At 40.6% G+C, this 16,638-nt stretch overlaps 1 protein-coding gene across 1 annotated transcript in view; it reads left to right on the top strand.

Moving 5' to 3' along the window:
- arhgap42.S (Rho GTPase activating protein 42 S homeolog) overlaps window positions 1–16,638 on the top strand; it is a 166,963-nt gene that overhangs the window by 53,982 nt on the left and 96,343 nt on the right. Inside the window, exon 2 of the mRNA XM_018250342.2 lies at window positions 12,826–12,921. Coding sequence (XP_018105831.1) covers window positions 12,826–12,921 — 96 coding nt within the window. The remainder of the gene's footprint in view (window positions 1–12,825; window positions 12,922–16,638) is intronic.

The following is a 16,638-nucleotide window of genomic DNA, read 5'->3' as shown; positions in this document are numbered from 1 at the left end:
CTCGATTTGTACGATAGGATCTTTGCGTCTATGGCCACCTTAAGTCTCACTTCAAAGGAGTTTATGGAGGCACCGCATTAATAGACACAGCCCATACGTTGAACCTAATAAACAAGCCAAAGAAAAGACATAAGTGAGGGAAATTCATAGTGCTGAACTGTAGCTCCTATGGATCATGGCGCTCTTGTCACTGCTAACCCTCCCTGTGACCTCTGCAACTGTTTGCTTGAGGCAGTCTTCATCATTTCGGATTGAATTGTAAGTGTTGCTTGCCTGTAGTTGACTGAGGTTTTGAATTTAGTTCTTGCTTATTTGCTCAGTCCTTGTTGCACTGTGGATGTTTATATGTTTTTGGAGTGTCGGAGGAAACTGGAGTACCCAGGAAAAAACTCGTGCAACGGCATGGAGAAAGCACATGTTTCTAGATCAGTGCTGTCCAACTTCTGTGGTACCAAGGGCCAAAATTTTACTGGCCTATGTGGTGGAGGGCCGATAATGGAAGTCTGTTTTGGCCACTCCCACCTTTAAACCACACCCACTGTAAACCACACCCATGTTACCAAGAACTTTTAAGATCATATCCACATTAACGGTGGTAGCACACCAAAAAACCAAATGGTTGGTGCTCACTGCAGGGAAATCCCTCATCACTCGTATGTGAAAAATTTAAATCATGTTAAAAACATACCCTTAAATCCATATGCCTCATCCTCCCCTGTGGATAATACAACAACCCCCCAACACATGAGTAAACACATCAGGGGCCCTTAACATCAATTTCCAAATACTAACAAACCCCAAGAACAAACCCCTAACAGACTTACATCCCACAGGTAGCGTAGGGCAAACAGAGAATGGCACACACAAGCAGCACTGGGCAAGCGGAGAATGGCACACACAAGCATTTAGCATTTTGAATAAGGTGTGAACAGGTGAACAATGTGGGCAGTCCCATGTCCCATCAGTCCCAGTGCATCTTACAATGTAAGGCCTTATCAGACACAGAGTCAGAAAAAAACCCGGTGGGCCCCTCGCTCTCGTGGGCCCCGTCGGCTCAGATCCGCACCCGGTGGTTCCTTTTCTTGCTGCAAATGGCTTGAAGATGGTCCCTGGGCCCAAAGAACACAATGTGTAGCATGTGCAGCAGAGCACAGTGGTGGGGGGCCCTGAGACTGAAGACCCGGTGGGCCTCGAGCTCACCAGTCCGATTCTGATCAGTCATGGTCAATTAATCTGCCTCTATGTTTGTAGAATATAAATGGAAACATGAGAACTCAATGGAAGAACTCAATGTAGGACCTTAGTGCAGAAAAAATAATGAGAAGTAAAACTGATTTTACTCTTAAATTATGAAAAATGATCCAGAATGTGCTGTGGAAGGCAGAGCAGGGTTGATTCCTTTGGTGTATGGCATAAGAATGCTGGCAGCTATAGGGAATGAGAAATCCTGTATTCTACGACAAATAAACCTGCCATTTGGTGTGGTACTTCGGTGGCAGTACAGTTGAATTTTGGTGTTTGTGTAGGAACATGGACTTGGATACATCAGTTAGGCACCAGACATCGATTGAAGCTTTGCCACTGATTAAGTGTACAACAGTATGGTAATAAAACACTATTAAATAAGTACATTATAACATGTTTAATATCTTTCATCTATCGACCAGCTATTCCCTACCACTGTGTTTTGCAAGTCTTATGACTGAAGAAGACTTCAGCACAGCGTGTAGGCCTCCAGCCTCAACTGGAACTGCCTTCCCGCTGGCTAGAATGTAAATCGCCGGCGGAATGGCACTCGGAGCGATTAGATTTCCGAAGTCGCCCAAAGTTGCCTCACGAGGAAACTTCAATAGACGACTTTGGAAAATGAAGAGCTCCATGGAAGAAGAGGAGATTTGTTGCCGGGCAACTAAACTCCTCTAATATGACCGTGTATCTCTGCCCTTAAGGTTCAATCATTCATACTTTTTGATCTGAACAATAGGAAGGAGGTAATAATGTGTGTGTGGCCCCTTGTACTCTCTTGGTGCATTTGTCTCATGGCTTTAATTTAGTTAGTGTGTCCTCAGGTAAATGGGCAAAGGAGCATTCAGAAAAGGAGGCCTGGAACATCTTGGTATCCAATCAGTGCCTACAAATTCCTGGGAGTTGAGAGGTGCACCCACACATGGTTTTGATAATGGAATGAGGCACTTTTCCTCCTTTGGATTCTAAAATTAATTCAACAATTGATATACTTTTTTTTAATGAAAGGCCTGCAAAATAGATTAATTCAGTTCCCAACATTCTTTCCTTTCTTTTTTGATACTGTTCTTCTCTATGTGGAAGGCAGTAACCTCACATAAATTATAGGAGGCCTTCACTGTAAGCTCAGCTTTTTCCAGCATATCACCCCCATGCTCTACAGATGCACAGGGAATTGGGTTGGGGAGATCACAGCGGTTCAGAATTCCAGCCACATTTGGCTATTATTTATACTCTGGACATCTGCTATTTAGAAATCTGCTGCCTGATGTAGGTCTTTGTTATCGTTATTATTTCTTCAGACAAGTCTTTCTCCTTGTGTCTGGGGGAGGAACGTATTGTTTGCCTGCCAACAGAACGTGGGTCAGAGTTTGAATCTTGGATCTCAGTTTGAGCAGCGGTACCTTTTTTTGGATAGCCAAATCTGATTCTTTACTCATAAGCATAACAAAAGAAAAAAGAAATGATAGGAAATGTAATGTTTCTATAAATTTTTCATGGTCTTATTTTAAGAATGAGGGGGGGGAGGATTCTGTGATGAAACTATCCCTTTGTTAAGTGTCAGGTGGAACAATCAGATAAAACAGCAAAAGGGCAGAAAAATTGACAAAAGAAAAAATGACAGTTGCAGTCAATGACCCAGTTTATATTTGACTGTTGACAGTTGAGTAACTTTTTGTGCTTCTTATATCTTGTGTTTTCATAGCAAAATAAACAAAGATCTCCTTGGCCAACAATGAAATAAATATAAATAAACCTTGACAGACAAGTGGGACAAAAGTGCCTGCCCAATCATCAAGTTCACAGGTTATTTGCCAGTTTATGAGTCTAGAATGACTGCGTCTCTTAAAATGTGGTGAGGGGTCAGACAGATATTCAGTCGAATTGCTGGACTGTATGTTGGGGTAGGACCATGATGTAGAGATGGGGTCTTCTCTCAAGGGGGTCTACACAGACCTCAATGTGCTATTGATTGAGTAGGGACAAGTTCATCCAGTCAACCTAATTTGGATGTGCATATTGGACAGAGGTCCACTGATTTAAAAAGATAGTTTATATTAAATCTAGGCTTCCTGACATAAAGCAAGACAGGCAGGGCTTCTGGTTATGAGCAAATGAAAAGACTAAAAGCTCCACTGGGCCAGAGATTGTAATGAACTCTTTAAAATCATTGTAAATAACTGTGGAATATATTGTCGCTATATAACTAAAGGATAAAAAGTCATATTTTCTATTATAGAACATATTATTTGCTGACTTAAGGAGAAGGCAGAAACCAGTTGAGGTTGGTCAGTATGAATAGATCACATGCACTGAGCAGGGATTTAGCGAAATTATAGTGATTAGCCATCACTTTGTTCTTTTCAGGCAGCGATTTAAAAAAAATTGACTTAGCGGTAAACTGACTAATGGCCTTACACTTACGACTACGTGGGTTCTTAATGTTTTTGTAGCTCTGGTGTATAATTTTTCATCTGTATTTTAGCAGACTGTAATAGTTTCCAGACCGTGAACGGTTCAGTATATATATATATATGTGTATGCTTTTCTTGGACGCTGATCAAAACAACAGATTGAATAACCAGTTTGAGTGCATGTTCTCTTCCTCCTATTGGTAACTCTCCATTGATTCTGGCTGGATGATGTCTCATGTTAGGTTTTCCCACTCCTGATTTTAACCTCCAAGTTTGACATTATGACCAATAATCAGGGTGCACTTGTTGCTCTCATAAAAGACCAAATATTAAAGGAGAAGGAAAGGCTTAGGGCAGAGACACACGTTGCTATTTCGGGAGATTAGTCGCCCAGCGACAAATCGCTTCTACTTCGGGCAACTAATACCCCTGAACTGCCTTCCCGCTGGCCAGAATGTAAATCGCTGGCGGGATGGCACCTGGAAAGCTACGTATTTCAAAGTCGCCAAAAGTTGGCTGACGAGGAAACTTCAGGCGACTTCGGAAAGCCGAATCGTTCTGAGTGCCACCCCGCCGACGATTTACATTCTAGCTGACAGGAAGGCAGTTCGGGAGATTCGCTGCCCGAAGAAGAAACTATTTCTTGCTGGGCGACTAATCCCCCAAAATAGCAGCATGTGTCTCTGCTCTTAAAATAATTAAGCTTTATCAGAAAGGTCTATATAAATACATCCCAAATACAACCCTCAAAGTGATGCTGTGAGACCTAAAAGAAACACTTGCTGCCCTTGTATTGTGTACACATGGGCTTCTGTATCAGACTTCCTGTTTTCAGCATAAACCTCCAGGGCTAGTGCTTGAGCATGCTCAGTTTGCTCCTCTCCCCCTCCCTTTTCCCCCTGTCTCCTCCCATCCCTGGTGTAATGGTAGCCCAGAGCTATGAGTGAGCAGGGAGGCTCAGGTAGAAAGTGATGTCACACCAAGCTAATATGGCAACTGCTATCCTACACAAGCAGAGAGAGCATCTAGAGCTGTTTACTCCGGTATGGTGAAGCATTTTACAGAATAAATATAGTGTTCTAGTGTGCACTATAGTCATTAATCTGTTGGCGATAAACTGCCTCGGTAGCTTTACTTCACCTTTAATAATACAATCTACAGAACTAATGCTTTTTCAGATAGGCATGTTTATGAGATGCTTTCTCTTTAATTAAACCTATTTTACATATTTGTTGTGATGGTCCAGTTCTGTTCCTTCCTGCCAATTTTGTAATGAATATCTTGGTAACCTCCCCTAAAGCATTGGTCTGGGGCATGTGCACCCAGACCCCTACATATATTGGTGAGTTTACCCGATACAGGTATGGGACCTGTTATCCAGAATACTCTGGGGTTTTCCAGATAAGGGGTCTTTCCATAAGTTAGATATCCATACCTTACGTCTACTAAAAATCATGTAGACATTAAAAAAACCTAATAGGATTGCTTTGCTTCCAATAAGGATTAATTATATCTTAGTTGGGATCATAAACAAGCATACCTCCCAACTGTCCCATTTTTCGCAGGACAGTCCCGGTTTTGACAGCTCAACCGGCAGTCCAGGATTGTTACCGACTTTCTCTTTGATCTCCTGCACTGAACAGCCAGAAAAAGATACAAAGTTTTGAAAACGCAATTGGCTTTTGGCAGAGAGCCCAGAATACGTGGCAGGTGGACTTAGATACTTTTGTAACAATTTAAGAAAAGCAAAGAAACAATTGTAACATTTTAAGATAAGCAGGTCTCTTGGGTAAACTGTGATTTGCAGCTTTAAGGGCAATTCTCCTTCATTAGCAAACTGTAATAACGCATAAAAACCACAGCAATGTGTTCAAACTTTCATAACCTGCCAAATTCTGTTAAATGGACATGGTAATTAGGGGGTGTGGCCACAAAAAAATTGGCGTTGTCAAAAAGTTTTCGCCACACTCTGCTCCTTTTTTCCATTTCTGAAAAGTTGGGAGGTATGTACAAGGTTCTGTCTTATTATTACAGAGAAAAGGGAAATACATTCTAAAAATGTTTATTCTGTAAAATCTATTGCCGTCCCCCGTCTGAATAACTGGTTTCTGGATAACACATCCTATACCTGTATTATAATTGGATTTCACATCTATTTAATATAGGCCTTTTCAAATAGCCAATGAGGCCCCTCAAGAAACATGAGTTTTTTGTTCGCTCGTAGCAAACCCTCCAGCCACCTTCCCAGTGATACGGCATAACCATGGACTTCATTCTTTTGAGAGATGTATCAAATTACCTGTCTTCAGGTATAAGATGTTCAGTACTCGTCCCACACACTGAAATTCAATAAGCAGAATGCACATGGGAAGGACTCATGTCTTAACAATGTTCCCCTTTTAAAGCAGTTATATCAATCTAGTAGGCCACCCGCTGTTGTGAATTCCAAATCCCAGAGTCTTTATATACTCCGACCGTGGTGGTTCACAATAACATGACATTTTCCATGAAAGCCTTGAGTATGTTTTATTAATACAAAGTAAATTGGTACACATATGCTAAGGAGAATATGTACCAAACACGCACACGCAGGCAGCAAGCAAGAACGCTAAATGGGGATAGGGCGAAATACATCTGGATAAGTATTTTTTGCAGAAATCTCCCTGGCAGCAGTCACCAACCAAGAGCATGTCCAATGGAGGCCAGGCGCAGATAGTCTAGTATTGAGCATGTTCCTTGTCAATGACTGCCAGGGAAACAGACAAAGATGTGATGTGGCCATGAAGCCAATTGCACAACATCAAAGCAGAGCTAGTTTACTCATAGGAATCCGTATTCAGTTTAGAATTAACTGTGCACTCCGTTTTAAATCATTCTGATCAGTGTAGGAAGATCTTTCACCCTAAACCAAATGGGCAGTGTCGGACTGGCCCACTGGGAAATCAGGAAAAGTTCCGGTGGGCCCAGGTGTGAGTGGACCCTTATGCTGCTAAACATTTGGCCTATTTCATGGTCATTCCCTATTTCAATGAGAACAGAGTGGCTAAATAGATGGTAAAACAGATTATAGTATGTAAAGAAAAGAGACTAGTAGAATAGTGGTTGCGTGAGGAGAGGAAGAATAATAGTACTGAGAGTGGGCCCCTGGTCCAGTGTCGGACTGGCCCAACGGGATACCATGAAAACTCCCAGTGGGCCCTCTTGCTTCTAACCATTTAGCCTATTTCATGGTCATTCCCTACTTCTTTATGGGGGAAAAATGCTTAATAATGGAAGAATATAGTAAGTAGACATATGTAATACAAGACTGAAGGTGGCCATACACGGGCAGATAAAAGCATCAGATAGACCGAGTCGGCAGCTTATTGGCCCGTGTATGGGGCCCTCCGACAGCTTCCTCGATCGGATGGGGCTAAAAATCCGGTCGGATCGCGGCCGCATCTGTTCTTTGATGCGGTCCCGCGATCCGACTGCCCATTACCATTTGTTAGGATCTGATCGTTGGGCCCTAGGGCCCACGATCGGATCAGCCCGATATTGCCCACCTCATCACCAAACGAGCAGAAAGGAGAGGAGGAATAATAGTTTGAAAAGTGGTCCCACAGTCTAAAGTTTTCCAGTGGGCCGAAGGTCTAAGGTTTTCTGGTGAGCCCCTGGCATCCCAGTCCAACACTGCAAATGGGGACCACTTTATGGATCCTAGACTCATGGTTTAAGCTTTACTGGCTATCAGTGCAAGACCGTTTCCAGTATTCATTTCAGAATGTTAAGCAAATTTAAATAACATCCAGCAAAATTGCATAATGCAATTTTATGAAAACTGCAACTCTGGCACTAAATACAGGTGGGTCAAATGAAACAGTTTGATAAATAAAATAAGGTACTGAGTTAATGGAATTTTTATACAATAGTATACTTTTACTTTTACACCTTAAGGGGGTAATTTATCAAGGTCCGAATATTTGAACCTTGAATAATTCGGAGCAAAAAAAAAAAAGACTACAAATTATTCGAGATTTATTAAAGTCCGATGGTCTAAAAACTCTGAATCCAAAAACCTCGGCATCTAAAAGCTCTCGAGGTCCTGGATAAGTAAACCTGAGATCCTGTATAAGTCAATGGGGAAGGTCCCAGTGTCTGCGCTGATTTTGATTTCGGGGATTCGGAGCAAAAAAACGGAAAAAAAGGAAAGCTCCGAAGTTTTCAGAGTTTTGCCCGACGCTATTTTTTTGGGGCTTTTTTCTTCATAACTAAGGTCCATTCGGGAATTCGGAGTTAGATATTAGAAATACTGAGATAAATTGGACCTTGATAAATAACCCCCTAAATGTGTGTAGGAATAGGCAGCAGTGGGGGATGAAGATGAGCAGCTGGTATGGTGCAGGAGACATTAATTATAGGCTGAAGTGAAGTGATGAGAACAGCCAATTAACAGAGTTGTGGTATTGAAGACATGACCTAGAATGGGACTTAATTAGAATTTGGGTGGCACTATGAGTGACGAATGAACAGATTTAAGAAATGTTCCATAGCTGAATGTGATGTGATTTAGTCATTTAGTTAGTGAATGATTGAGGCTTTGATGATGGAGTTCTTAGTGGTAGCAATTAATGAGAAAGTCTATATATACAGGTATAGGATCCCTTATCCGGAAACCTGATATCCAGAAAGCTCCGAATTACGGAATGGCTGTCTCCCATAGACTCCATTTTATCCAAATAATCCAAATTTAAAAAAATGATTTCCTTTTTCTCTGTAATAATAAAACAGTAGCTTGTACTTGATCCCAACTGAGATATAATTAATCCTTATTGGAAGCAGAACCAGCCTATTGGGTTTATTTAATGTTTAAATTAATTTCGCATTCTGGATAACGGGTCCCATACCTGTGTGTGTATATATATATATATATATATATATATATATATATTAAACCAAAAGTAAATGCCTGAGTGCTGGTCATAAACAGGTATGCAAATAACAAAATGAAACCGCACTCCATGGTCTTTGGTGAAAAAAAAGTGCTTGACTCTATTACCTATATATATATATATATATATATATATATATATATACATATATATATATATATATATATATATATATATATATATATATATATATATATATATATATATATATATATATATATATATATATATATCTGTTATTCAGAATGCTCGGGACCTGGGGTTTTCCGGATAACTGATCTTTCCATAGTTTGTATCTTCATACTTTAAATCTACTAGAAAATCATATAAACATTAAATAAACCCAATAGGCTCGTTTTGCTTCCAATAAGGATTAATTATATCTTAGTTGGGATCAAGTACAAGGTACTGTTTTATTATTACAGAGAAAAATGAAATACTTTTTTAAAATTTGGAGTATTTGGATAGAATGGATTCTTTGGGAGACAGCTTTTCCATAATTCGGAGCTTTCTGGATAACGAATCCGGTATCTGTATGGATATATATTTCTTAGGCCTGTATTTATTTCTGTTTGCACATACGGAAATGGAAAGTGAGGAAGAAAGGCTAAAGTGTCCATTTCAGCGCGGCTTTATTGGACTGATGTGTTATTAGTAATTTCATAGGTTGAGTTTCACCGCGGGTTTCTCTTGGCTCCTGGGCTCCAACCTCAGGATACATTTAGAAATGTCTTTTAGATAAGTTATTAAAATCAATCATTTCTCATCAGAACCAGATGTCGCCTTGGCACGGGGACGGCTCGGGGAAAGTGTTTCATTTTTTATGGAGAAGTACATGGAGATTGGAAAGTTAATAGCGCACTTGTGTAAATCTTTTTCCTTTATGACAAGCTATATTTTATATATGATGTGCTGAAGACGCAAAGAAACGGGAGAGGGAGACTCTTTTTTTCCCAAAGACCTACATTTAACCTTTGAAGTCCTTCTCTGATTTTGTATGGGATGAAGTTATCATTTATACACACAAGCTGGGGCGATCCTGGCCCCTCCGCCAGAAAACCAGAAATCCGCCTCTTTAAGTACCAGGGGCGGCATTTTTGCCGCCCCTGGTACTAAGTGGGGCGCTGCCGCCTGAGACGAGAGCCTCAACTCGCCTCATTGGCGAAGCGCCCCTGCACACAAGATTTACCATTCCTTGCTGTTCCTTTTTGCAGAATAGTCCTTAAATCCAATGACAAGCTGAAAAATATGGAAGAGTTGGGGGTAGGTTTGCCTCCTAGCTGCTATTTTACTGGCCTACTTTAATATACCAGCATTGTACATAAAAGTAGATTTAGTCAACCCCTTTCATTCACCCCTGGTTCTCCTGGTTACTAGGGATGGGCGAATTTGACCCGTTTAGTTTCGCCAAAAATTCGACACCGACAAAATGTCGCCGACGCCCATTAAAGTCTATGGGGCATCCAAAAAAATTTGACGCACGGAGAAATTTTTTGGACACGCGTCTTTTCTTTTTTCGTTTTGAAGCATGATGCCATACAAATCTATGGGCGCCATTTTTGCGGCGAAACAAGAAAAAAATTCGCCCATCCCTACTGGTTACACCCCTGATCCGCCAGTCAACCCTCCCATCCATTTATGCCCCCGATACAACAGCCACACCTATTATGCCCCTGATTGTTCCCAGTGTTTTCCATAAATAAAATTACTCTCCCAAAGCCTGTTGAACTAACCAGTCCCCATCCAGATTCAATTTATATAGTGAATAAAGTACCCCCTCTTGTAAAATATAAGGATATTATAAGTTACCGAGGAGTTTCATGACCATATAAAAACACGAGGCCGAAGGTCGAGTGTTTTTATACAGGTCATGGAACTCTGAGGTAACTTCTAATATCCTCATATTTTGCAACAGGGAGTACTTTATTTATTATAATACACAAATTCATGAATTCATGAGTCATGTGACTGAAATGACATCAGAACTCACCGTTTATAACTGATGACATCAGAACTCACCGCTTATAAGGATATAATTTACAAGATATTCATGGCTTTTGTGTATTATAGATGTATAAGCAGGCAGGCCCGTGGGAGGGAGATACATGGGCAAAATGTGACCTTATTTAATAGCAGTCAATTAGTAATGAAGAAATATATATTTACCTCTTCAGGGCGACATATAGGGGGTTATTTATCACGATCCGAACATCCGAACCTCGAATACTTCGTAGTTTTCTGAGAGAAAAAAACTATGAATTTTTTGAGATTTATGCGATGGTCTAAAAACTCCGAATCCGAAACCTCGGCATCGAAATGCTCTCGAGGTCCTGTATAAGTCAATGGGGAAGGTCCCAGCGTCTGCGCCGATGTCCGTACTGATATCCGATGATTTCGGGGTTTCTGCTCAAATAACTCCGAAAAAATCTCCGGGGAAAGCTCCAAAGTTTGCCCGACCCTATTTTTCCGGGCTTTTTTCTTTGTAAATAAGGTCCATTCGGGAATTTGGAGTTGCTCGGATTTCTAACTTAGAAATACTGAGATAAATTTGGACCTTGATAAATAACCCCCATAGTCTTCTTACATTTGGATCCTCTAAAAGCAATATGAATAAGAAGAATATGAATGGACAAATAATGAAAAAAGAAAACCAATAAGTGAGTTGTACATGGGCCATTAGTATATTTTCTGCTCTAGACACAGCAGAATAAAATATTGCCAAATAAATGAACAAAACATTTCACCGTTTGTTACCTCTCGGTTGATGGTAAACGATGGGGAACTCGCAAGCAGCTAATATAAGGAAACACAGGGATTCATTCTGTGAGCTCTTGAGGCTACCAGTGGAAAATAAGCTTGTTCTTACTCGGCACGTGGGTGTATGAAGTTTGCTGTCTCGCTGAGAAACAATACACTTTCACCGATATTTCCTTTAAATAAATGTTATATGGATTCCTGTTAATTACGAGTTTCAAGCTAGGAAACTGCAGGGAACCCACCCTGAGAAATCCCCCCTGTTGCTGCTAAACTCCATGTGCCTCTCAGCCGTAACTGCATTTGATTAAACTCCCAGTCCAAGATCGAGGCTTAAAAAAGAAGACGAGCTTCTGAACAAGCACTAAAATACATTTAGAAATCTTTTGTTGCTTGGTAAGGCTTATAAATTTTATAGGGTGGGTGGAAACTGGATTACCCAGAGGACACCCTTGTTGTAAACACTCTTTTCAGATAGTGTCCTGCCTGGAATTGAACTGAGGACCGCTAAGCTACAAGCCAGAAATGCCACCTTGTTGTATCTGTTATCACCATTGGCTGCTATACCTACAGCTGCTGCTTTCCAGACCCCCACCACGTTCTAAGATCAACGCAGTCACCCCTATTATGACCCCCCCTACATAAAGCAGTGGCAGAAAGCTTGAGATGTCTCTATGAGGCAAATTCACTAATCTCCGAAAATTCGCCAGCGACGGCTTCGCTCACATCGCAATACTTCGTCAGGCGTAGATTTGCCAGGACAACGCTAATTCACTAAAATCCGAAGTTGAGTCCAGGGCACCGAACCTTAGCAAAGATGCGCTAGCGTTTCTGTGCCAAGCAAAGCGAAGTTGCGCTAGCGTTGGCTAATTTGCGTACGGCGGAAAGTTACATTTCAATGGACATATATGTTGCAGCAAATACATTACATTACACAAGCCCAGGAAACCTAAATAAAATAAAGTTGTTATATTGCCCTACACATGAGCCCAGTATATAGTTTATGTGCCATATGTTAGGAAATGTAGGGGGGAAGCTGGGTACCCCAAAAAAAGTTACGCTATTTTTTAGCCCATCACCCTGAAAAATGAAAAGATGCCAACATTTTTTGGGACTTAGAAAAATTTTTAACCAAATTTTGAGGAAGTCCTATCTACTCTATTGCACTTCACCTTGTCTGAGGTGGCGAAGGCAAGTCTGACGCAAGAGGTAACGTTCAGTAAAATCTGCATCTTAGTGAATTTTCGTAATTACGTCCGTTCACCAAAGCGAAAATTTGGCAGGCGTTAGGGAGCGAAGTAGAGCTAGAGTCTGTCTTCTTCGCTAGCGAAGTTACGGCGGTGACCGTCAGTAAATCCGCAAAGTACCAAAATGATGTCACGCTGGCGAAGTTTCACCCGCGTTAGTCACTTTGCCTTTTAGAAAATTTGCCCCAATGACTGACATGCACTAATCAGGACCCTTATTTGTATCTCTCTTAGATTTGTCTATGGCCGTGCAGAAGTTCTCCCATTCGCTGCAAGACTTCCAGTTTGAATGTATTGGGGATGCAGAAACGGATGATGAAATCAATATTGGTAAGTAATGAGCTTCTGATTTTATGGAATCTGTGAAAAATGAGACCCCAATCTGCCAGGTGACCTGGCCTGCCTCTTCACCCAACCACTCCCCCACATGGGATTGTGCATGAACATACTCACAAGTGGTCGATATGTGTGCGCTGAATTAAAGGAACAGTTCAGTGTGAAAATAAAAACTGGGTAAATAGATGTGCAAAATAAAAAAATGTTTCTAAAATAGTTAGTTAGCCAAAAATGTAATGTATAAAGGCTGGAGTGACTGGATGTATAACTAACTATATTAGAAACAATTTTGATCTACCGTATATACTCGAGTATAAGCCGTCCCGAGTATAAGCCGAGGTACCTAATTTTACCTCCAAAAACTGGGAAAGCTTATTGACTCGAGTATAAGCCTAGGGTGAGAAATGCAGCAGCTTCTGGTAAGTTTCAATCAAAAAATTGAGGGTTTCTGCTCCCATTGGAGGTGCCGGCGTCTCGTTTTTTGGATGCCGGCGACCATTCTTAGACGCGGGCAAATATTCTTGGAGACTATTCTTAGGCGCCGGCGACTATTCTTAGGCGCCGGCGACTATTCTTAGATGCTGGTGACCGTTTTTGCGCTTGACCCGAGTATAAGCCGAGGTAGAGTTTTTCAGCATATTTTGGGGGCTGAAAAACTCGGCTTATACTCGAGTATATTCGGTACTATTTATTTGAACTTGATGGACGTGTGTCTTTTTTCAACCTAACTTACTATGTTACTATGTATTTACCAAGTTTTTATTTTTACATTGAACAATTCCTTTAAAGGGATCCTGTCATCGGAAAACATGTTTTTTTTCCCAAAACGCATCAGTTAATAGTGCTGCTCCAGCAGACTTCTGCACTGAAATCTGACATTTCTCAAAAAAGCAAACAGATTTTTTTATATTCAATTTTGAAATCTGACATGGGGCTAGACATATTGTCAATTTCCCAGCTGCCCCTGGTCATGTGACTTGTGCCTGCTCTTTAGGAGAGAAATGCTTTCTGGCAGGCTGCTGTTTTTCCTTCTCAATGTAACTGAATGTGTCTCAGTGGGACATGGGTTTTTACTATTGAGTGTTGTTCTTAGATCTACCAGGCAGCTGTTATCTTGTGTTAGGGAGCTGTTATCTGGTTACCTTCCCATTGTTCTTTTGTTAGGCTGCTGGGGGGGGGAGGGAGGGGGTGTTATCACTCCAACTTGCAGTACAGCAGTAAAGAGTAATTGAAGTTTATCAGAGCACAAGTCACATGACTTGGGGCAGCTGGGAAATTGACAATATGTCTAGTCCCATGTCAGATTTAAAAATTGAATATAAAAAATATCTGTTTGCTCTTTTGAGAAATGGATTTCAGTGCAGAATTCTGCTGAAGCAGCACTATTAACTGATTCATTTTGAAAAAAAATTGTTTTCCCATGACAGTATCCCTTTTAGGATCATGCAGTGGTGGGACGAAGGACCGGAATAGGGGTACGTGGCTGGTGCCTCCCCACTGCTGCGCCCGAGGCATGTAACTCTTCTGCCAATCCATAGTTCCAGCCCTGATCCGCCCCCATGAATACAGTGATGCCTGCATTTGGTAGCACTGTATTCAATAGGGTGGCAGCCCTGTGTATGTGGCAGGCGAGTAAGGAGAGGGCTGCAGCCTCTGAGATCAGCTTAAGTTGCCCCTCCTGTAAATACAACCTCAGTGATCACTATAAGGTGTAATTTGCACCCTTAGCACTCGGCACTTGCAGCAGGGGCAGCTGTTAATAAACAGGAGTAAATGCAATAACAGTGGCATTTGTAGAGTTAAGAGCCCCTTTAAACACAGGCACCATCTATTATTGATAAAGGTGTTTTTTTTATATAAATGCTATTTGTACCTTATAGTCACATTTATATATTTTTACATTGAAATAAGAGGTAAAACTAAGGCTAACAAACCTACACACCTCAACTGATATTTAGCATTATTTCCCTTAATATTGCCCCCCCCTTGTGTGTCCAATTCACTTACTTGACCCCTAGAAATGAAATGCCTCCCTTTTTTATTATTTGCCCCTTCCAGTGATGACATAAAGACCAAGGTTCAACTGTGATTGGCTGCAACTTGGTTAATAAGATCCAAATCAATCAAGACTGAGGCCATGGGAAATAATAATAATAATAATAAATGACGCAAGATGTGGCAGTTCAAGGACTGACTCAGAAGTGTTTTGCCTCTTTAGGGCTTTTCTGAGCTCATCAGATTTTGAGGGTACGAGGCACAGTAAATATTTTTGGCCATTTGCTAAATGATTGCATTTTGCACAGGTTAAAAAAGGCTCAGTCATCTGCAGCTGATTCATAGCAATGGGGTGGGTTATGGGTCTGTTTAGCAGTGAAGGGGATTCATCTTTAAATTAACTTTTAATATTATAAAATTCTAAGTAAATTTTCAATTGGACTCAATTATTTATTTTAATAGTTTTATTAATTATTTGCCTTTTTCTTCTGACTATTTCCAGCTTTCAAATTGGGGTCACTGACGCCATCTAAAAAACTCTCTGTAAGGCTACAAACGTATTATTACTGCTTTTTATTACCTGTTTTCATATTCATATTTCAATCTCTTTTCAAATCACTGCATAGTTGCCAGGGTGATTTGGACCCTAGCAACCAGATTGCTGCAATTACAAAATAAAAAGCAGCAGTAACAATACATTTGTAGCCTTTCCAAGCATTTGTTTTTTTAGATGGGGTCAGTGACCCCCCCCCCCCTTCCCATTTGAATGAGGGAAAGTGTCAGAAGAAGAAGGCAAATAATTCAAAAGCTATAACTAAGAAAAAATGAAGGCCAATTGAAAGGTTGCTTAGAATTATTAATTTTATAACATACTAAAAGCTGATAAAGGAGAAAAGGCACAGGATACAAAACAGATAAGCTCTGTAGTATACAATGGGATTCTTCAGAACTTATCTTTTATAACTACTGTGTATCCTGTGCTTGAATGGCTGCCCCCATGGCTACACAGCAGCTTGTTTATATAAACTATAGTAGTACTTATCTGTTATCTACCGTGAATCCTGTGCTTGAATGGCTGCCCCCATGGCTACACAGCAGCTTGTTTATATAAACTATATTTGTGTTTCGTTTCTGAAGCAAACACACCAGTTGTACAGGTATTGGATCTGTTATCCGGAAACCTGTTATCCAGAAAGCTCCAAATTATGGAATGGCCTTCTCCCATAGACTCCATTTTATCCAAATAATCCAAATTTTTTAAAACTATTTCCTTTTTCCCTGTAGTAATAAAACACAATCTTGTACTTAATCCCAATTTAAGATATAATTAATCCTTATTGGAAGCAAAACCAGGTTTTTGGGTTTATTTAATGTTTAAATGATTTTCTAGTAGACTTAAAGGGGCAAACTAACCTCTGTAAATTCGCCAACGACGGCTTCGCTCACATCACAATACTTTGCCAGGATAACACTAATTCAATAAAATCCGAAGTTGTGTCCAGGGCGCCGAAGTCCGGCGAAGTTGTGCTAGCGTTACTGCGCCAAGTGAAGCGAAGTTGCGCTAGCATTGGCTAATTTGCATACGGCGGGAAGTTGAATGGACGTATATGTTGCAGCAAATACATTACACTACACAAGCCCAGGGAACCTTAATAAAATAAAATAAAGTTGTTATATTGCCCTACACATGAGCCCAGTGTACAGTTTATGTGCCAT

The sequence above is a fragment of the Xenopus laevis genome, chromosome 2S, assembly GCF_017654675.1.
Source record: "Xenopus laevis strain J_2021 chromosome 2S, Xenopus_laevis_v10.1, whole genome shotgun sequence".
NCBI classification, from domain to species: Eukaryota; Metazoa; Chordata; class Amphibia; order Anura; family Pipidae; genus Xenopus; species Xenopus laevis.
This window is presented reverse-complemented; position numbering and strand designations above follow the sequence as displayed.